Source organism: Dermochelys coriacea, chromosome 12 (assembly GCF_009764565.3).
Source record: "Dermochelys coriacea isolate rDerCor1 chromosome 12, rDerCor1.pri.v4, whole genome shotgun sequence".
Taxonomy (NCBI): domain Eukaryota; kingdom Metazoa; phylum Chordata; order Testudines; family Dermochelyidae; genus Dermochelys; species Dermochelys coriacea.
The window spans coordinates 43760315-43782749 of NC_050079.1; the positions used below are offsets into that span (position 1 = coordinate 43760315).

The 22435-nt window shown below is 44.6% G+C and overlaps 1 protein-coding gene and 1 non-coding gene across 5 annotated transcripts in view; both read left to right on the forward strand.

The window, feature by feature from the left end:
- Positions 1-22435, forward strand: part of AP1G1 (adaptor related protein complex 1 subunit gamma 1) — a 107319-nt gene that overhangs the window by 70133 nt on the left and 14751 nt on the right. For all 4 annotated transcript variants that reach the window (XM_038367788.2, XM_043494732.1, XM_038367787.2 and 1 more), the window contains 11 exons: positions 42-137; positions 741-821; positions 1105-1203; positions 5559-5614; positions 6125-6238; positions 10560-10700; positions 11282-11336; positions 16638-16760; positions 17111-17200; positions 18621-18748; positions 20534-20638. In XM_038367788.2, the coding sequence (XP_038223716.1) occupies positions 42-137; positions 741-821; positions 1105-1203; positions 5559-5614; positions 6125-6238; positions 10560-10700; positions 11282-11336; positions 16638-16760; positions 17111-17200; positions 18621-18748; positions 20534-20638 (1088 nt within the window). The remainder of the gene's footprint in view (positions 1-41; positions 138-740; positions 822-1104; positions 1204-5558; positions 5615-6124; positions 6239-10559; positions 10701-11281; positions 11337-16637; positions 16761-17110; positions 17201-18620; positions 18749-20533; positions 20639-22435) is intronic.
- LOC119841498 lies at positions 7767-7853 on the forward strand. Its single transcript, XR_005288570.1, has one exon. It is a non-coding gene; the product is annotated as a small nucleolar RNA SNORD71 (small nucleolar RNA).

Below are 22435 nucleotides of genomic sequence, written 5' to 3' on the forward strand. Positions count from 1 at the left end.
TGTTATGAGTATATTTTCTGATGGATCTTTCTTCTTCACAGCTTGTACCCCAGTTAGTTCGTATTCTAAAGAACCTTATCATGTCTGGATATTCACCAGAGCATGACGTGTCTGGGATCAGTGACCCCTTCCTGCAGGTAAGGATTGATAGTAAAACTCTCTGTTATCTCTGTCTCCAGTGCAGTGTTTGGGACTTGGTTTCTGACTCCCTTGCCTATTATGCGAATTCATGGCAGGAGGAGTAAGCTTATAGCTATCCGTATTATTTCCATGTCAGTTGTTTGGTTGTAGGGGGAGTGCTTCTGGCTAGAGGATGAAGACCTAAACATAGTATAAATCCTTGCATCCTGGGAAAGACCTCATTGAGGGAGAAGAGTTCAAATCCTCCATCTCTACTGTAAAGCAGAGGGCCTTGTGATTTAATTGCCATATTTATCAGCATTTGATCTGTCTTTCTTGCACTCTTCCATGAGTTAACCGGAGCCACTGCATAAAGTTGCTTTATCATAGAATCATAGAACAGAATATCAAGATTGGAAGGGACCTCAGGAGGTCATCTAGTCCAACCCCCTGCTCAAAGCAGGACTAATCCCCAACTAAATCATCCCAGCCAGGGCTTTGTCAAGCCTGATCTTAAAAACCTCTTAAGGAAGGAGATTCCACCACCTCCCTAGGTAACCCATTTCAGATGGGTTATGCCAATCAGATGTGATATAATTTGCTGCCTTTTGTCTGTTCAGGTGCGAATCCTGCGGTTACTAAGAATTTTGGGGCGAAATGATGATGACTCAAGTGAAGCAATGAATGACATACTTGCACAGGTGAGGCCTGCCAGATTAAGTTGATATTCAGCCTAAATTGTTCCTCTTAATTTCACCTTGTTACTTCTAGTTACGTCCTTATGTACCACAGCATGAGCATCAACTTATTGTGCCACAAGTGTGCACTTCTGCGGGCAGTGATTTAATCTGGCAGGAGCTAACAAGCTGGGCAAGTGGGAGGGTGGTGCTGTGTTCTGATACAGAAATGGGAGGTGGCCTGGGTAGGGTGTTGCAGGTGCTGGCAAAGCATGGGCAGTTACTTTACTGTTTTTTTTTTTTCCAGGTTGCCACTAATACAGAAACAAGTAAAAACGTGGGTAATGCCATCCTCTATGAAACTGTATTGACTATTATGGACATCAAGTCTGAGAGTGGACTGCGAGTATGTTGCCTTTACCATGGTTCTTTTCACTAAACCCATAGGATCGTAAAAATTAGAGATGAAATGACTGATTAAATGGAGTCCACCTGTTGGGGCTAGGGCAGGTACTAGTTTTCCTAGTGGATGTATGAAGCTAAACCATTACACTTGATTGTAGTCAAACAGTAGTCTCCAGGCTGAACTCGTCAGTTACCGATGGCTAGTACTTAGGGCTCTAAAGTGTCACTGGAATTGGTAGAATCATAGAAAGGTAGGACTGGCAGGGACCTGGATGGGTTGTCTAGTCCAGTCCCCTGCACTGAGGTAGGACTAAGTATCATCTAGATCAGTGTTTCTCAAACTTACAACAGTTGCACCCCTTTTGAGACATTTGTCTTACCTGCGTACCCTTCTCCGGTGAAGATAATTTTTGGGGGGAGGGGTTTGGTAGCCACATTTTTATAACAACTCCTAATTAGTTTCATTCTGGATTAAATGTTTGTTAGAAATAAATAGAAAATTATATTCCATACAGTTGAAACAAAAATTGTAATAGAAATAATAGTTACATATAGAAATGGTACTTGAAATAATTAAAATAATAGACGTGAATCAACAGTCTGGCAGAACAGTGTGTGTGTGTGTGTGTGTGTGTGTGTGTGTGTGTGTGCGCGCGCGCGCGTGTGTGTGTATGTATATGTATATATGTGTATATATACATACATAGTGAATTTATATCATTCTGAAATTAAAATACGCTGGTTAGGTTAGTGAAGAAAGCACTAGTTTTAATACTTACTATTTCAGTATTGAAAAATTTTCAGTACAAACCAAACTATTCAGTGTGAGGGATGGAACTGCTTTTGACCAGACGCTGTCATGGGGATATCTGGCTCGATGTTTGTGATCTTAAGATGAAGATGGGGTTCCACGTCAATAAGATGATTTCGTTCTTTTGTTTTGATGCCAGCCAGCACAGAGAATCTGATCTCACACAAATATGAGGTGGGAAAAGGCAGAAGATATTTGACAGCCTTGTCCGATAGAGCTGGATATTCAGAGTTAACCCCCAACCAAAATGACGTCAGTGTATTTTGCTCAAATTTTGTTTTCAGGAAGCTATCTGAAGCCAGCTCTAAGAGCTGCTGTTCTTCTGAAGCAGAGAGATTATTTGGCAATGTTTGAACATTGATGATAAAAGGATTCCTTATCCATTCAAATGTGCCGTCCAGTTCAGGGAAATACTTACAAAGATCTTTCTGCAAACTTTCCAAATGCTGCTTCATGGTTTGCAACACTATCAAGTTGGTTAGTTGAGTTTATTACTAAGTCATGAAGAGATGGAAAGGAATCCAGTTCACGATGACAAAGATGTTTATGCCACATTTTCAATTTTGCGACCATAGTGCTCACTTTGTCTTGAACATGGAATATTCATGAGTTTCCCTTGCAAGGATAGATTGAGGTTGTTTAAATGAGCAAAGATATCTACAATATATGCTAAAAGAAAAGGAGTACTTGTGGCACCTTAGAGACTAACAAATTTATTAGAGCATAAGCTTTCGTGAGCTACAGCTCACTTCATCAGATGCATCCGATGAAGTGAGCTGTAGCTCACGAAAGCTTATGCTCTAATAAATTTGTTAGTCTCTAAGGTGCCACAAGTACTCCTTTTCTTTATGCGAATACAGACTAACACGGCTGCTACTCTGAAACCTACAATATATGCTAGTTTGCATAGCCATTTCCAGTCATGTATACGGTCTCGCAGGTTAAAGGTTTAATCTAAAAAAACCTTGCAGTTCTTCTCGCAGCTCAAACAGGCGATTCAGAACTTTTTCATGTGAAAGCCAATGCACTTCAGTGTGAAATAGGAGTTGTGTGTTCTCATCACAAAGCTGAGAAAACAGCCGGGTGTTCAGAGGGCGGCCTTTCACAAAATTGTTTATTTTCACAGCTTCATCCAGTACTTGCTTTAGATCTGCCTGCATGTTCTGGGTGGTGAGTGCTTCCCTGTGAATGCAATAATGAGTCGATTTTGCTTCTGGTGCAACAGCTTGAATACATGCAACAACTCCTATCTTCGAACCAATCATGGCTCTGGCGCCATCCGTGCTTAATCCAACACAACGACTCCAATCCAAGTCATTGTTTTTGATAGTCATCAATAAACTTTAAAAATAGCTTCTCCAGTTGTATGTGTTGGCATAGGTTGGCAGAACAAAATATCGTGGACTTCATTATTCAACTCGTATCTGATAAACAACAAAAGATTAGCTAAATTCACAATATCAGTGGATTCATCCGCTTGCAGTGCATAGTAGCGACTCTTGTACTCTTGACAATAATTGCTGCTTTACGTTTTTGGCCATATCTGTGATTCTACAATGAACATGTTATTTGAGAGGGGGACACAATCTATAGCTTTGCTAGCCTTAAAAAGAAAAGGAGTACTTGTGGCACCTTAGAGACTAACAGATTTATTTGAGCATAAGCTTTGTTAGTCTCTAAGGTGCCACAAGTACTCCTTTTCTTTTGCGGATACAGACTAACACAGCTGCTTCTCTGAAATCTGTCATTTTGTTAGCCTTGTCTCCAATCATCACTTGCACCATTACTTTGGCTGCAGATTTTACTAATGTCTCGCCAATCACTTCAGCAGCTCCGGACTTTGCAATTAAGTACGCCACACTATATGAAGCTTCCAAAGCTTTCATATTTTCACCTCCCGTCACATTACGAATTGTTTTCTGGGACTTTTAGAGATCTTTGCGCCTATTTTCGAAGAATTCTACAGGTTTTCCCTTGTATTCTTTGTTTGCTATTGAAATGGCGTTTTAGGTTGGATGGTTTCATACTTTCATTTGTGAGAGTCTTGTAACAAATCACACATAGTGGAACAGGATCCATCTCATTGCCAGTCCACGAAAATCCCAGTTTTAAGATATTCTTCAACATATTTGCAGGCTTTTTTCGTTTTCTTTGCAGCTGATATGTTCAATAAACTTACAGATGGTTCACATGGTTCACTAATTTTGTGGTCACAATTGTCTGATGTAGCCATATCACTGCATTTTTCGGCATAATTATCACTAACATTCATATTTCCTTTGTAATTTTCTTTTGTACGTTTCAAACTTCCCGTTTTTAGCCAGCGATCCATTATAAATGGGTTTAACAAAAACAAAGAGAAATTTTGTATATTAATACACACCAAGTATGTACTTGCTACGATCTTTAGATTACTACGAGTAGTTATTCACTTTTATCTTTTATCCCATCAGTATGACTTCTGCGCATGCCACAAAGGCAAGCGTATTGCCCGAGCCATGGTAACATACACACGTGGTTTGCGTCGGCTCTGCTGTGCTAATAGATGTTACTGAATGTGTTATCATATTAGTTACAATGTAAATCTGTGTGTATTTCTACTGTACAAGTGTACATCACTCTCATATATTAAATTTTAGTGAATTGTTTTCTGCTGCTAAAAAAAAACTATGATAAAGTAAAATAAAAAATTCTGCTGCGTATCCCTTGAAACCCTTTCACGTACCACCAGGGGTACACGTACCACACATTGGGAAACACTGATCTAGATCATCCCTGACAAATGTTTGTCTAAAAAACCCCCAGTGGTGGAGATTCCACAACCTCCGTAGATAACTTGTTCCCATGCTTAGCTACCCTGACAGGAAGTTTTTCCTAACGTCCAACCTAAATCTCTGAGAGTTACTATGGTGCTGGTGGTAGATGAGAATCTCAGAGCTTGGGTTTGGGACGATGTTACAACAGTGAGATCCTGTGCCAGATGTTGTACCAGTAGCAATGTCTGGAAGTTAACTGCTTGTAACATAGTGAGGGAAGGGAATGAGAGCTGTACCAGGAACCATAATGTGTTGACACAGCCTGTATCTCTTCCTGAGCTCCAGGAGGGTGATAATGGATTCCTCTTGTAATTTGTATCCACTGGCCAAGGAGGTGGAGACATAACTTGGAATGTCTGAGGGGAGCTGTAGATGGTGGTTAGTGAGTTTATTCCACAGTGGAAGCATGCACAGCTGTACTAAGATTTAGTGCCCTTGTACGACTTGCTGTATGCTGTGCAGTGAGATTCCTCTTTGGCCGGGTGTGCAGCCTTCTCCCAGAGCCACACTGCACTTAAAGAAAGTGCATTGGGGAGCCGGAGCCATGTGCATGACTCCTGCCTCTTTCTCTGATTAATCAGTGTCTGGAGTTCTTGCTGTTTCTGCCCATCATTAGTCTTAGCACTTTGCATGCAAGGTCGCTGAAGGACTATGAGGGCTCATGAAGCAGCGGTGAGGAGCAGGAGCTTGCTGTGATCACTAACCTTCCCTAACTCTTTTTTTCTACAGGTGTTAGCCATCAACATCCTAGGCCGTTTCTTGTTAAATAACGACAAAAATATTAGGTAAGTTCCCTGAAGTGTGTCAGACATGGGACACTGTTGTGTTAAGAGTCTGCAGAAGCAGCTCCCAAGGCAGTATTGGGAAAGGTTACTGGGGTGGGTTTGGCTAAACTGCCTTGGTGACTAATTTTCTCTCTCCCTGCCACACTTCTTTCCCTGGGTGTATCCTGGCCTTTCCGCACTAGCCAGTAGGTCTACAGCAAGCTACTGCAGCCCAGTTATAGTCTGGACACAGGTTCCTGGAATAGCTCACACAATATGTTTTTTTCCAGCGGCCAGTGAAGCTGCGCTTTCACTTTGTCACAGAAGTATCTCTTATGGTACATCTACATCCTCTGCTTGGAAACTCCCCTTTGGTTGGGTCAGAGAGCAGCCTGGCAGATTTTCCTTTGCTCCCAGTAGCACTGGGAAAATCCTGTCTTAGTGCAGAGGAAAACTAAACCCTTTTACTTTGCAATGAAACAGAATGGCTGGCACCAATGTGGTGTTCTTCCTTTGTCCTCTCTATCCCAGATATGTAGCTTTGACATCTTTGTTGAAGACTGTGCAGACAGACCACAATGCAGTACAGCGGCACAGAAGCACCATTGTGGACTGCCTAAAAGATCTGGATGTCTCCATTAAACGGTAATTGAGCTACAGAGATCTATCTGTCTGACTTATTACGTCAGGACTATGAGCCTATGGGATGGGGAGAGAGACAGATGGACGTTAACTCCCACAAGGGAGACTCTTATTACTGTCCAGTCTTCCCCCTGCTTCAGAGAGAACAGGGATGGTGACAGGCAGCCAACTTATCAGGGAAGTTGATCTTGCATAGTAAATATCTTAGGGGCCTGGGCCATGGAACTCCTTGCTAGAAGAGCTCAGAAGAAGCTCCAGCCTAAATGAGTTCAGATCAGGTTGTAAAACTCATCTTTTTAGTACACTCTCTCCCTTCCCCCAAGTTTATGCTTGTAAAGCAATCTGTGAAAGGCCTATAGGCCCAGAGTGATTCTCCACTGCCTGGAGGATCAGGCAGAGGTGTACAGTGTTCTGGGCTTTTGTGCAGTACTCTGCTGTCATGGTAAAAGGAGTTATATAGAAACCTAGGGGAGACAGTCACAAATGCAGGATTGTTTCCTGTTGTATGTTTTCTGGTGTTCAGTTTGAGTTTAAATGTTCAGACTGGTAGGGTTTCCACTCTGTCCCTTGGGAGATCGTTTCATAGTCTAGCACATCTCACTTCCAGGGATTTTTTTTTCTTGATGTTCACCCTCAGTTTCATCTTGTTACCACCTAGTTGCTTCCTTTTTGCCACACTAAACACCTTGATTTTTCGTCTTGCGTCTGTGCAATACTTGTGAGCTGTTTTGTGGTTCTGTCTCTCCCACCACACCCTAGCCTCACTTTGCCAAGTGTTGCATATTTAGCTTTTTCAGTCCTTCTCCTAAGTTAGGCCTTCCAGCTCTTTGATCACATACTGCTCTTACCTAAACTCGCTCCGGTTTGTCAGTATTGTTCCTGTAATGTGGTGGTCAGAACTCCGTGCGATATTCCATGTATCTTTGCACCAAAGCCAAAGAGAGAGAGAGGCCAATCTATCCTTGCTCAGTGATGACACACCTCTGCATGTGCAGCCCAAAATTTTATTGCCCTCATTGCTATCCTGTAACATTGCAAACATATCTGTTTTGTTATCCCTGCAATCTATGGGTCTCCTTCGACATTATGGCGTGTCAAGTTTCTCTCCTTACTGAAAATCTGTGTAATAGATTCAACTTTGACAAATAATCAGTTTTCATGTTTTTAATCTCTGTGGACCTTTTATTTCTGTCCTTGCTCCTGTCATTAGCTCAATTCTGAATGTTGCTATTCTGCAAATTGGATCTGCCCTTCTGTTAACATTTAACTTAATCTGTCTTTGTAATGGGTATTGCTCACGCTAATCTTGTAATCAGTGAACCCCATTCTGAGGTATGATTGCATAAGGATTCAGCAGATCAACCTCTTTCTATTGTTGAGAGCCAGGGCCTGCATGAGAGGCTACAGATGACTGTGGTGTGTTCGAGCCTCATGCCCGCAGGTGTAGGGTGGGAGGTCACAGTGTCATGCTCTGGAGCATGGTAAGAAATCAGTGGTATGCTAGAGCCCCATAGAAGCTTCTACTCTCTTCGGTGCAGTTGGAGGATGAAGCCTAAGAGTGATCCATCGGCAGAGTGCCCTGTCACAATGCTGACACTCAAGCTGCTGACAACGCACGTCTGTCATTCCGGTAATCAGCTGACTTGGTGACAGAATCCCCAGGAGCACTAAAAGCAGATGTGTGTGGAAGCCAAGGGGAATGATAGCTTTTTTTTTTTATGCATTTGGTATTGGCTCTCTATTTAGGCGCATCCTTGTCTCCTTTGGCTATATTGTTGTTGTGTATGTCTGTTCAGTGCAGTTCAAAGTGTGCTTGGCCCTTGCTTTCAGCTTGTCATCTGCCCACTAAATAAGCTCAAGATTTGTGCTTGGGAGCTCCATAGAGGAAATAAATCTCTGAATATGGTCAAAGAAACAGCAGCAGTGTCCTTTGCTCAGTGCTCTGATGTATGTGGTTGTGAAGCACCGAAGCACTTCCTGTCTTGCTGCTATATTGATAAACTTCAACATGACACAAGATTAAACTTTTTAAACATGAAACACCAATGGTTTAGTAGGGTTAAGGACAATAAAAAGGAAATTTTAAAATATATCAGGAAAAAAGCAATCTAGCAATGGTATAGGTCCATTATTAGACAGGGTGAAATTGTTAATGATGTAGAAAAGTGTTTAATTTTTTTTATATAGGGAAGAAGCTAGATTACACAATCAGAGTTTACAGTGTTAAAGAAATACTTCATATTTGACAGTAACTAGGGAGATATTAAATGGTAGCTGATAACACTAAACTGTTTCAAATCTTCAGGTCCAGATAACTTGCACTCAAGAGTATCAAGAGTTGGATGGGGAGCTCTCTGATCCATTGATACTGATATTTTAACACATCTTGGAATACTGGGGAAATCCCAAGTAATTGGAAAAAAGCGAATATACTAGTACTTAAAAAAAGCGGGTAACTTCAATAACAATAGGCTGGTTACCTGTGCATCAGTCCCAGACAAAATCAAGAAAATGGTGATATTGAGCATAAAGGATGGCAGCATAATTCAATGATTTTACTGAAAATAGGTCTCAGCAAATAAACTTAATTTCTCTTGAATATGATTTGATAGAGGTGACTTGACATAATACACTGAGACTTCAGTAAGACATTTAACTTAGTCCTGCACAGCAGTCTGATTTAAAAAACTGAGCACTAAACAAAATGATTGCAGCACATATTAAATGGATTTTAAAACTGGCCAAGTGATCTCAAAGATAACTGTAAGTAATGGTGTTTACTCTTCAAGAAGTATGTCTGTGGCCTCGTGATATTCAGTGTCTATTGATCTGAAAGAGAAAATAAAATCATTGCTGATTGATTGCAGATGACAGATTAGTGAAATGGTAAATGATAGATAGCTCAGTTATATAGAATAATATGTATTGCTTGGAAAAAATAAGCTGGGCTCAAGTGAACAGTGTGCGTTTTAATATAGCCAAATACAAGGTAATACATCTGGGAACCAAGAATTTAGATCACACTTACAGTATGGGGGCCTGTATCCTGGAAAGCAGTGACTCTGAAAAAGACTTAAGGGTCATTGTGGAAACCAGCTGAACATGAGTGCTCAGTGCAGTGCTGTGGCTGAGGGCTAATGCAATCCTTGGGCCTCTCAACAGGGGAACATTGAATAGCAGGTGTTATAACTGTTGTGTAAAACATTCATGAAACCATAACTGGAAAATCGTGTCCAGTTCTGGTGTCCACAGCTCAAAAAGGTTGTTGACTAACTGGAAGGGGTTCAGAGAAGAACTACACAAATAATTTGCAGTCTGGAAAATCTGTTTTACAGTGAGACTAAAGGAGTTCCATCTATTTAGTGTATGCAAGAGAAGGTAAGAGGTGACTTGATCACTGTGTACAAGTACCTACACGGGGAAAAGATTTGTGATCGTAGAGGGCTCCCTAATCTAGCAGACAGACAGAATGAGACCCAGTGGTTGGAAACTGAAGCTAAACAAATTCAGACTAGAAATAAGGCACCTGTTTTTAACAATGAGGGTGATTAACCAGTGAAACAACTTACTGCGGATGTGGTGGATTCTCCATCCCTTGAAGTCTTTCAGATTGGATTTCTAGCTCAACCAGACCCTTTGGATTTGATGGAGTGAGATTTTCTGTCCTGTGCTATGTGGACAGTTAGACTAGTGGTTCTCAAACTTTTGTACTGGTGATCCCTTTCACATAGCAAGCCTCTGAGTGAGGACCTCCCCTTATAAACTAAACACTTTTATATATTGAACACCATTATAAATGCTGGAGGCAAAGCAGGGTTTGGGATGGAGGCTGACTGCTCACGACCCACCAGGTAATACCTCACAACCCCCTGAGGGGTCCCCACCCCCAGTTTGAGAACCCATGAGTTAGACTAATGATCATCGTATCCTTCTGGCCTTCAATTGTAGCCTCTCGCGGCCTGGGGTTGCTTTCACTGTTATGTCGGACTAATTCTGCAAGGCAGTGACCAATAGCTGGAGGTTCAGAAATTCTCAGATGGACGCTTGCTGCTGAAAGGTGTTCTGTTCTTTAGGATAGTTAGAGGCTTCTATAAAAATGCTGGAGAACTTCCCTTTTCCCCCCTCTTTTCAGTAGTTTTTTGTTCTCTGGTGCTTAATATCTGCTGGTGAATGGGAAAGTAGCGTTAATCAAGATTGCTGCTCCTTTCCTTACTGAAAGGTGAGAATTCAGGAAATGGAGGGATTTGGGCAGGTGGGAAACCTGTCCCTGTATTTGTCATTTGATGGAGATAGCTCATTATCATCTTGCTCTCTCTTGTTCCAGGCGGGCAATGGAGCTGAGCTTTGCATTAGTTAATGGGAACAACATCCGTGGAATGATGAAGGAACTGCTGTATTTCCTGGATTCCTGTGAGCCAGAGTTCAAGGCAGATTGTGCCTCCGGAATATTTCTTGCAGCAGAGAAGTAAGGGCTCAATTAAAGTTCACATTAATCCCCTGTTGGTCCTGGGAACTTTGTGGCTGGGCATTTGTGTATCTCTCTCTGCCACGCCAGAACTAATGAGGCTGGGGGACTGTCTTGGTCATTTCTTCCCATCCCCTCCTCAAATCAGCGGTGGTGGCATGCCTACAAACAGTACCTCCTATAAAATGATAAGCACTTAATTACTGATTACATTGTTAAACAAATTCAGTGTGCTTACTCCTTCTGCTATGTGGAATGGATGCCATGTTCAGTCTCGTTTCCATTAAATTGTGAAACAAGATGATCTCATTACTACTGTGACTTTATAATTGGAAGACCAGCTCTACTGTCCTGTACTGCAGAGTATCACTTTATTCCATAGTAAAACTAGTAGTTTAATGGTGATCTATTGAAAAAGTGAATCCATATGCTATTTCCCAGCAAATGTGAGATTGCTTTCTAGTGAGGGATGGATCAGGAGGTGAGGGAAGAGGAAGCTTTCATAATCCTACCTGATTTTCTACTGGTGGTAAATGCCAGAACTAATCACTCCTCTGACTTTTTCTTCATTATCTTCTCAGATATGCCCCTTCCAAGCGCTGGCACATAGACACAATTATGCGAGTCCTAACAACGGTAAGTGGTGCATATCCTGAGAACCTATGAACAGCTTTCTGTAACTTCATGCAGTGGCTAGTCCTGCATCAGTTTAGAACCATCAGCCACTCTGCACTGTAGTTGTATTGACTGCAGGCCCTTGGATGCTAATACAGAGCACTGTGTGTGTAGGAGCTAGTGACAAGCAGCCTGGGACAATTAGGGTGTTTCCTGAAATGAAAATGGGAAAGGATTTTGATTCCCCCCCCCCAAACATTTCAGAAGAGAATGTGCAAGGAGCCACTATGAAATGATGTCCTAATATTTAATACTTCAATGACAGTAGCACCTAGGGGCTTCAGGAAGGGTTAGGGCCGCTTTGTGCTGCGTGCAGTACAAGTAAATATGGAAATACAAGCTCTTTACCATAATCCAAGAAGCCAAGTGACATTTGAAGGGTGAGAGGAGAGGGGTGCAATCAAATACATACAGCTTTTCGAGATGGATACTCCTGCCATTCTTATGTTTCAGAGTAGCAGCCGTGTTAGTCTGTATTCGCAAAAAGAAAAGGAGTACCTGTGGCACCTTAGAGACTAACAAATTTATTAGAGCATAAGCTTTCGTGAGCTACAGCTCACTTCATCCGATGCATTTGGTGGAAAAAACAGAGGAGAGATTTATATACACACACACAGAGAACATGAAACAATGGGTTTATCATATACACTGTAAGGAGAGTGATCACTTAAGATAAGCCATCACCAGCAGCAGGGGGGGGAAAGGAGGAAAACCTTTCATGGTGACATGCAAGGTAGGCTAATTCCAGCAGTTAACAAGAATATCAGATTTCAGAGTAGCAGCCGTGTTAGTCTGTATTCGCAAAAAGAAAAGGAGTACTTGTGGCACCTTAGAGACTAACAAATTTATTAGAGCATAAGCTTTCGTGAGCTACAGCTCACTTCATCGTGGGGGGTGGGGTGGGAGGGAGAAATACCAAGGGGAAATAGTTTTACTTTGTGTAATGACTCATCCATTCCCAGTCTCTATTCAAGCCTAAGTTAATTGTATCCAGTTTGCAAATTAATTCCAATTCAGCAGTCTCTCGTTGGAGTCTGTTTTTGAAGCTTTTTTGTTGAAGTATAGCCACTCTTAGGTCTGTGATCGAGTGACCAGAGAGATTGAAGTGTTCTCCAACTGGTTTTTGAATGTTATAATTCTTGACGTCTGATTTGTGTCCATTCATTCTTTTACGTAGAGACTGTCCAGTTTGGCCAATGTACATGGCAGAGGGGCATTGCTGGCACATGATGGCATATATCACATTGGTAGATGCGCAGGTGAACGAGCCTCTGATAGTGTGGCTGATGTGATTAGGCCCTATGATGGTATCCCCTGAATAGATATGTGGGCAGAGTTGGCAACGGGCTTTGTTGCAAGGATAGGTTCCTGGGTTAGTGGTTCTGTTGTGTGGTGTGTGGTTGCTGGTGAGTATTTGCTTCAGATTGGGGGGCTGTCTGTAAGCAAGGACTGGTCTGTCTCCCAAGATCTGTGAGAGCGATGGCTCGTCCTTCAGGATAGGTTGTAGATCCTTGATGATGCGTTGGAGAGGTTTTAGTTGGGGGCTGAAGGTGATGGCTAGTGGCGTTCTGTTGTTTTCTTTGTTGGGCCTGTCCTGTAGTAGGTGACTTCTGGGTACTCTTCTGGCTCTGTCAATCTGTTTCTTCACTTCAGCAGGTGGGTATTGTAGTTGTAGGAATGCATGATAGAGATCTTGTAGGTGTTTGTCTCTGTTGGCCAAACTGGACAGTCTCTACATAAAAGAATGAATGGACACAAATCAGACGTCAAGAATTATAACATTCAAAAACCAGTTGGAGAACACTTCAATCTCTCTGGTCACTTGATCACAGACCTAAGAGTGGCTATACTTCAACAAAAAAGCTTCAAAAACAGACTCCAACGAGAGACTGCTGAATTGGAATTAATTTGCAAATTGGATACAATTAACTTAGGCTTGAATAGAGACTGGGAATGGATGAGTCATTACACAAAGTAAAACTATTTCCCCATGGTATTTCTCCCTCCCACCCCACCCCCCACTGTTCCTCTGATATTCTTGTTAACTGCTGGAATTAGCCTACCTTGCTTGTGGCACCTTAGAGACTAACAAATTTATTAGAGCATAAGCTTTCGTGAGCTACAGCAAAGCTTATGCTCTAATAAATTTGTTAGTCTCTAAGGTGCCACAAGTACTCCTTTTCTTTTTGCGAATACAGACTAACACGGCTGCTACTCTGAAACCTACCTTGCTTGTCACCATGAAAGGTTTTCCTCCTCCTCCTCTTCCCCCCCGCGCCCCCCGCTGCTGGTGATGGCTTATCTTAAGTGATCACTCTCCTTACAGTGTGTATGATAAACCCATTGTTTCATGTTCTCTGTGTGTGTGTGTATATAAATCTCTCCTCTGTTTTTTCCACCAAATGCATCCGATGAAGTGAGCTGTAGCTCACGAAAGCTTATGCTCTAATAAATTTGTTAGTCTCTAAGGTGCCACAAGTACTCCTTTTCTTTCTGCCATTCTTATGTAATTAATTATACATACAGTGTCAGCTAACCCAGCTACCTTTTGGGCCTAATTATCATTTATTGACTGACCACTTGATAACAATCACTGCTGAGGTGGGACTAGAGGAAGGCCTTGCAGATGAGGTCAGGGAGGGCATGCCATATGTAAAGGGCAGCCTGGAAGAAAGCATGGAGGAGTTTGTGTGAGAAGCTGACAAATGGCTGCTATAATTTAACATTTGAGACAACAGTCTTCTCACAAAACGCCTGAGAAACTGGGCCGTGGTTTCCAGTTTGATTCCTGTCCTGAGTGTCTTCCTGTGGAAAGAAGTAGCTTCCTTTGTTGAGACTGAGACTTGATTTCCATTTGAAGGCAAACTTCCACTGAGAACTGCCTTGGTAGTAAGAGGGGAACTTCTAGCAAACAGTTGCCACTGGCATTGCACAAGCTCCCTCACACAGTGCCCAGACTGAGGCCTGCTGAGGCATGTCTGCACTGCAGCTGGTGGCAGGCCTCCCAGACCAGGAAGACAGACGCATGCTAGCTCTGCTCAAGCTCGCATGATAACATTGTGGCACAGGCGGTGACATGGGCTAGTCACCCAAGTCCAGACTCTGAATTGTATTCGGGTGGCTAGCCCAAGCTACTGCCCACATTGCAGCGTCCACACTGACTGTTTCTAGTATGCTATCTAGCTAGCTTGAGCAGAGATAGTAGCACTGGGAAGCGCCCTCTCAGCTGCCATCCAGATGTCCCAACGGCTTCAGTCCCTTCTGGTCTCTTTTAGCTGTGTGTGTTGGGGTCCATCACTCTGTGCCTGCAGCTCTTAGTTTTCTTTTTGGCCAAACTTTGTTCTGCTCACTATTAATGCCAAGGGTTAGCTTAGTTGGTGTCATTAGGCTGCATGTAATTTTCCCTTTGTTTCTGTGATCTTGCACAGTTTTGTCCTTGGCCAGCCTTTTGACTTTGTTCTTGATGCCGTGGCCCATTGTACAAGAGATGCAATTCAAGTAGTATACCTCCTTCCTCCAAGATGCCAAAGTCAAATGACATGTTTGCTGCCTCATCTATGTTGTGGGGAGAGGTTATTCCCTGGTTCTTCGTTCAGTGTTCCTGGCCCCTAGCCAAAGGGTCTGTAAAGATAGATAAGCAGGCAAATACCCTGGCCTGTCCTTCATCAGAATAGACTCCAGCTGTGAGCAAGAGAACAAATAGGACCGCCTTCTGCATCCAGGAATTTGTCTTCAAAGAAGCCTTTCTTGGCACCAGAGAATGTGACACTGCTGCCTTCTGTGCTCTGTTCTTTGGAACCAAAATCCAAGGTATTCTGCATATATGCATCTTCAGTGCTGAGGTCCACACAAGGAGCAGAAGCCAGTAGTGCCATCATCCTTTCAGATCTGTGTGAGGGCTCAGAGAGATGCTTCTTTGGTGGAGGCATCTGTTCCTTTTTCTGCTGTCTTAATGCGGAAAAGGCAAAAGAGTCATGGTCCTGGGATCTCAAGTAAAGGAACATCTGTATAAGCTCTAAGAGAATGGAAGACCATAGTGCTGAGTGATGCTGTGAAAGAATTTCTATCTTGGAGAGAACTTTTTGTTTGGGTTCAAAATAAATATTGGCATTGGTGCTTGTGTAGCAGAGCCAACAGGAGAAGTTGTCAGGCCAATTTCTCTCCTCATTCCATCCTCTGCTTCTCCCTGAAGAAATGGAGTCCTAATCCATGCAAATGCATAACAGAAAATCAGTCACTACCTCCAAAGAGCTCCCAGTCTGGATTTGCCAACATACGACGGGGGATGAAGTAGACATAGTAGGATGTGGGCAGGACAAATCTGTGGTATATTTGGCACATTTTTGGTAGTAAGCAGCAGCCTTAGCTTGCGCCTGCCTAGCTATTCATGTACTGAGTGATGCAGATGGCAATGACTTATTTTCTTCCTGGTTCCTGTGGGGAAGCATGTAATTTGTCTACTTTTTAGTTTGTGTTGTGATAGCCTTCATTTTGACAGAGAAACCAGAGAGCCTCTGCAGCTTAGATTTTTCTGGATCATCAGTATGTAGTTTGTTGCATAGAGGGGTTGGGGGAGAAGCTAAATAATGACGGTCTCCTACTACTACCTGACGGTGTGTGTTCACCATCAGCCATAGGATATGTCTACACAGCACTCACTGAGACGTGGGGTATGCGTAACTATGAACTACAGTGAAAAGCAGGTTGCATCCACACTGCAGTGTGTAGGTACAGGTGGCAGTAAAATGCTGTGGTGAGGGGATGCAGTGAGGAAAGGCTCTGATGGGGGAGGCTGTGGGAAGGGCTGCTGTAGCTCGCTGCACTGGGGAAGCACTTCAGCAGCAGGGAGGCAGTGGGATACTACATTGCTATTTTTAGCAACGTTGGCAGGAGAGGCGCTACTCGGGTGTGTAGTGAGATGTGTAGGGTATGAACCCTAAGGTTCTGGTTTGTCTGTACTGTACTTGCCTAAGCAGCGCCTTGCCATCTACACTCTTCTTTATACCAATGCCAGTGGGTTGTGCAGCATATATACTCCACATGCTGCTGTAAGGAGTGTGCAGTGTAGACAAACCCATAGAACATCTCTTCAGGATGTTGCAAAGCAGTTTTTAACTCCTAGCAGATTCTTTAAAGTACCCTTTGAATCTGCCCTGAGCTGGCTTGAGTTTCACTGGTGGATGGAGTATGCTGGAAGAGGGTGTGACAATGAAACCAAATAAGCCTCCTGTATGTTTCTTGGAAATATGACTTCTCTTTCAGGCAGGAAGTTATGTTCGAGATGATGCTGTCCCCAACTTGATCCAGCTGATAACAAATAGCATGGAGATGCATGCCTATACTGTACAGAGACTCTACAAAGCCATCCTTGGTGACTACTCCCAGGTAGATGTCCAGCCCAGGTTTCGCAGCGGCCCCTAGTGTCCCTGTTAGTGAGCCAGCGTGAGTGACTTGCTTCCAAAGGAAGCTCAAGGCTCGGTAATGTTCATTGAAAATCCCCCATAGGCCAGTCCTCTGGCCACTGAGGACAGGAGCAGTCCTAATTATACCTGTTCTCTTGGTGATATGTACTGCCCTTTTGGACCGTACCAAACATCCCCCAGGAAGCCTCTTGGTGCACTGGCCAGGCCTGCTGTGTGCCATAATGGGCTGGATTGGATGCTACTGAGCCTGAGCTTTGTCTGTCATGCAGAGAGCTGTTTGTCCCTAACATGTCTAACTTTCTCTTCTTACAGCAGCCCCTAGTGCAGGTGGCCTCTTGGTGTATGGGAGAATATGGAGACCTCTTGATATCTGGTCAGTGTGAAGATGAGGAGCCAGTTCAGGTACAGCTCTGGAAAAGGGGGAAGTAGAGCAGTTGTGAGTGTACTGGAGGGGGTCGGAGTAGTGTGGTGCTGAGCATGTGGGAGTGGGAGGGGATGCTCTTGCTTAGGTTAGCACTGGTGGACATGATGCTGCTGGGCCAGAGAGTAATTGCCCTGTGGTAGGATGGAGATGGGCTGTGGGCCACGTGTATTGTCAATGGAAGATTGGGCCAAAAGAAATCTAATGAGGTTCAATAAGGATAAGTGCAGGGTCCTGCACTTAGGATGGAAGAATCCAATGCACCGCTACAGACTAGGGACCGAATGGCTCGGCAGCAGTTCTGCGGAAAAGGACCTAGGGGTGACAGTGGACGAGAAGCTGGATATGAGTCAGCAGTGTGCCCTTGTTGCCAAGAAGGCCAATGGCATTTTGGGATGTATAAGTAGGGGCATAGCGAGCAGATCGAGGGACGTGATCGTTCCCCTCTATTCGACACTGGTGAGGCCTCATCTGGAGTACTGTGTCCAGTTTTGGGCCCCACACTACAAGAAGGATGTGGATAAATTGGAAAGAGTACAGCGAAGGGCAACAAAAATGATTAGGGGTCTAGAGCACATGACTTATGAGGAGAGGCTGAGGGAGCTGGGATTGTTTAGTCTGCAGAAGAGAAGAATGAGGGGGGATTTGATAGCTGCTTTCAACTACCTGAAAGGGGGTTTCAAAGAGGATGGCTCTAGACTGTTCTCAATGGTAGCAGATGACAGAACGAGGAGTAATGGTCTCAAGTTGCAATGGGGGAGGTTTAGATTGGATATTAGGAAAAACTTTTTCACTAAGAGGGTGGTGAAACACTGGAATGCGTTACCTAGGGAGGTGGTAGAATCTCCTTCCTTAGAGGTTTTTAAGGTCAGGCTTGACAAAGCCCTGGCTGGGATGATTTAACTGGGACTTGGTCCTGCTTTGAGCAGGGGGTTGGACTAGATGACCTTCTGGGGTCCCTTCCAACCCTGATATTCTATGATTCTATGATTCTACGATTCTAACTCTGGGAAGCTCCTGGCATTGATGTCGAGTTGGAAGGGTTGGGGGCTAATCTGGCTGGGTGTTCTGGCCAAGCAGGGGCTGCGCATTGCACTGCTAATGCTACTTCTCCTTGGTGTATGGGGAAAATGCAATTTATAAATGTATCAATTTGTATCCATCAATTCATGGATTTTAATTTTTAAATGGATTTTTCAGTGCCAATCCAGTGCTCTGCATGCCTGTCCCAGAAATGGAACACACAGGGTTGGACCGCCCATAAATATACCCACCAGCCCATATCCTCCTCGGTGATGTAGGAGCAGAGGGAAACAATGGCTTGGGAGTGTGCCCAGGAGGTTGTGCAGCAGAGCCCATCTCTTTTCTTGGACACTAACTTGCTGCACTTGCTTTGCTCAGGTAACGGAAGAGGAAGTACTCGATATTTTAGAAAGTGTCCTGATATCAAACATGTCTGCATCCGTTACACGAGGTTACGCTCTCACCGCCATCATGAAGCTTTCCACGAGGTTCACCTGCACTGTCAAGTGAGTCTCCCTTGGGTGCTCGAACTGCATGGGGAGGGTGTGCTGGTGAAGGCCAGCAGGACATGCATGTGGCAGGCAGGAGGGCACAAGCTGCAGTGGGGCCGGAGGGAGGATTTCTGTGATGTAGCTTTTGCCTTCATGGACCATAAGGGGTTTTCCTGTTGCTTAGACTCTGTGATCCTGCCTTGCATACATGTATGAAGAGTGTTGTGTGGGTTTGTATGTGTCGTGCTCTCCCTGTTCGTTATGGTCTGTGCTCTGTGTGGAGACCGTGTGACTTCACTTGAAAATACTCTGTTGCGGAAGTGAATCCTCATTTATGTATATAGTTTCCCTTTTGAATTCACTCTGTCCATAATTCAAAGGGAATGAGCAGCCGTGTTGCTTGCAGGTGGCTTGTCTAGCACTGTTGGGCATGCTGCTGGCACTGAGGATCTGATGTGCCCAGTAGTATTACAGCAAAGTGTCAGACAGCATAGCATCATGGGTAGGCCCTACCAAATTCACAGCCATAGGATTTTAAAAATTGTGAATTTCATGATTTCAGCTATTTAAATCTGAAATTTCAGGGAATTGTAATTGTAGGGGTCCTGACCCATAAAAGAGGTGTGAGGGGGTTGCAAGGTTATTGTAGGGGGGTTGCGGTACTGCTACCCTTACTTCTGTGCTGCTGCTGGTGGCAGCGTTGCTATCAGAGCTGGGCAGTGGGAGAGCGGCGGCTGCTGGCTGGCCACCACCAGCACAGAAATAAGGATGGCATGGGATGGTATTGCTACCCTTTCTTCTGCGCTGCTGCCTGCGGAGCTGGGTCAGCAGCTGCCACTTTCCAGCCACCCAGCTCTGAAGGCAGCAGTGCGGAAGTAAGGGTGCAATACCACAACCTCCCTAAAATAACCTTGTGACCCTCCACAATTCCCTTTTAGGTCAGGCCCCGCAATGTGAGAAACACTGGTCTCCCCCGTGAAATCTGTATAGTATAAGGTAAAAGCATGAGCAGCGGGTGGAGCCCCCCTTTGGGGAGGTTAGCCCCGGCTCCGCCCCTTTCACCCATGGTGAACGTGCCCCCTCTCCCCAGCATCTGAAGCCCCAAGACCCCCTGCTTCCCCCCTTGGCTGGAGAATCCCCTGGCTGCTCGAAGCTCTGAGGGCCCCCCCACCCAGAGGAGTCCTGGGCCATCTGCTGTGCCTCCCCTCCCCAAACCACCTGAGGAAAAGCATCTCTGGTCCGGAAGAAGCTTTTGATATGCCCCATGCAGGTTCCAGGGCAACTCAGGAGGCAGTATTTGCTACTCAGCTTCCTGGGTTCATCAGTAATCTCCCTGGACTCCAGGGAGATTACTGATGAATCCAGGAAGCTGAATAGCACATACCACCTCCTCAGCTGCCCCAGAACCTGTATGGGACAATAAATCAGGAACTTCCCCCCAAAGCCCTGCAACTGGGAGTTTGGCGGCTGTGGCAGCGCCAAGGGAGCCAGAGCCTCCCTAGGCCTATTATACCAACTGCCCATGGGTAAAAGCACACAAAAGACCAAATTTCACGGGTGGGGGAAGGGGGGGACACCAGATTTCATTGTCTGAGACATTTTTCATGGCCGTGAATTTGGTAGGGCCCTAATCATGGGCCTGCATAGTTACCAAGGTAGTAAATTAGAAACAACACTGTCCCTATTGGGTTACAGGCCAGTTACATGGACGCTTGCTGGAGAATTCTGAGCTCATGTCTGGGGAACACTCTGCCCTTGCTCAGGGCTTATTGGTTTCATTATTGGTTTCTTGCCCCTCAGCCGCATTAAGAAGGTTGTGTCCATCTATGGCAGCAGCATTGATGTGGAGCTCCAGCAGAGGGCAGTGGAGTACAATGCACTTTTCAAGAAGTATGATCACATGAGGTGAGTACAAGAAAGATTTAAGGTGAGAAGGTGACCTCCTGCATAACTTGGGCCAGAGAATGTCACCCAGTGATTCTGCATCAAGACCACAGCCTGTGCTTGAGATAGAAGCATATCTTCTAGAAAGACACCAGCCTGGGTTTAAGGATATCAAGTGCTGGAGAACCCACTATGTACCTTGGGAAGCTTTCAGTGATTGACCCTCACTGTTAAAATGTGCATCTTATTTCCAGATTGAACTTTGCTGACATCAACTTCCAGCTGTCTGCTTGTTATGCCTTTGTCTGCTAGATTAGCGTTCCTGTACTGTCTGATGTAGTCTTCTCATGTGAGTCTCTTTTTAGACTGATTTCAGAGTAGCATCCGTGTTAGTCTGTATCCACAAAAAGAAAAGGAGGACTTGTGGCACCTTACAGACTAACAAATTTATTTGAGCATAAGCTTTCGTGAGCTACAGCCCACTTCACAGGCAGTCCCCACCCCACAAGAAATATCCAGACAGGTCTGTCCTCCTCCTCCCAGACTTGGGTACAAAGGAAAGATAATGGGAGTCCAGTGACAACACTGGGAGACAGCCAGTTCCATATGCTGACCAGGGCTTCCAGAACCAGTTCCTCAGCATCCTAGAGCTGGGCTTCTGAGGACTACATTTTAATAGCTTGTCTTGTCCGTGCCTCCTCCATTCACAATTTCATGGAACCCAGCTCCCTTCCCATTGGTGATGCCATAACATCTCTGTGGCAATTATAGTAATGGCTCTCATGATAAGGTCACAGGAGGAAAGCTTCTTCTAATGGAATTTAGCTGCTGGAAACATGATGGCGCCAACATCAGATGATCACCCAGCTCCTTGCAAATGCACGCAGGGGCACTGCAGAAGACAGTTTAGGAAGCTTTGCCTTAGAGCAAAAAGAACCATGAACTTTGATTGTGTAGCCTTGTGAGAAAGGGTTTGAAGTGCTGGGGTGGTGAGTGTATTGGCCTTCGTTACACCGGAGTGATTCCGAGGTTGATTGTTTTCACTCCTGAAAATTTTAGTAATGGCTAAGAATGCACAGTCACGGGGCTCAGGTTCCTTGGCAATGTGACATTTTTCATTTTCTAGCCCTCAGAGGCACATAGGCAATTTAATAGTCTGTTCAGCATCCTGCGCAGTGTCTGTGGGGTGTCCCCCAAGTAGTTCATATCAAGGGGTGGCTCTCATCTTCCATCTCTTTGACTTTGGTAGCATGTCCTGCATCCCATCTTTCCTCTCATCCACCCCTTCTACACACGCAGTCTCTCTGTGCTCAGACTGTTACCTAGTAGCTCTCCTGAAAGACTGGAACCTGGGTAAGTTTGCTGCGTGTGTGCTTGCCTTCCCCATTCCATCACCATGCCTTGTGCTGGATAAACATGCCTGCCAGGAAAACGCAGTCAGTTGCTCTAACTCACCTGCATCTGCAGTCGAGCAGGGATGTCTTTTGTGACCACCTACTCCATGCCCCAGTGTGCTTAGGTCTTCTCCCCCTGAGTCTTGGGCTTCCCTATCCTAGCTCTGCAATGGGACCTGTCCCATGTAGGTGCAGGGCAGGGCTCTGTATTGCCTATAAAGACAATACCTGTCAATAACCAGGTTTATGCTGGTGATGGAGTGGCCCCAGTCTTTAATCAGCTCAAGCTCAGTTGTGTGATCCCAGAGTTCAACTCTTCTCGTAGAGCTAAAGCAAAAGGCCGGGCACCCTCTTCACATCATCCTTGCCATCTCAAGTACTTTGGATTGGGATCAGGGTAGATGGCCCAGAGTGTAACCATGTC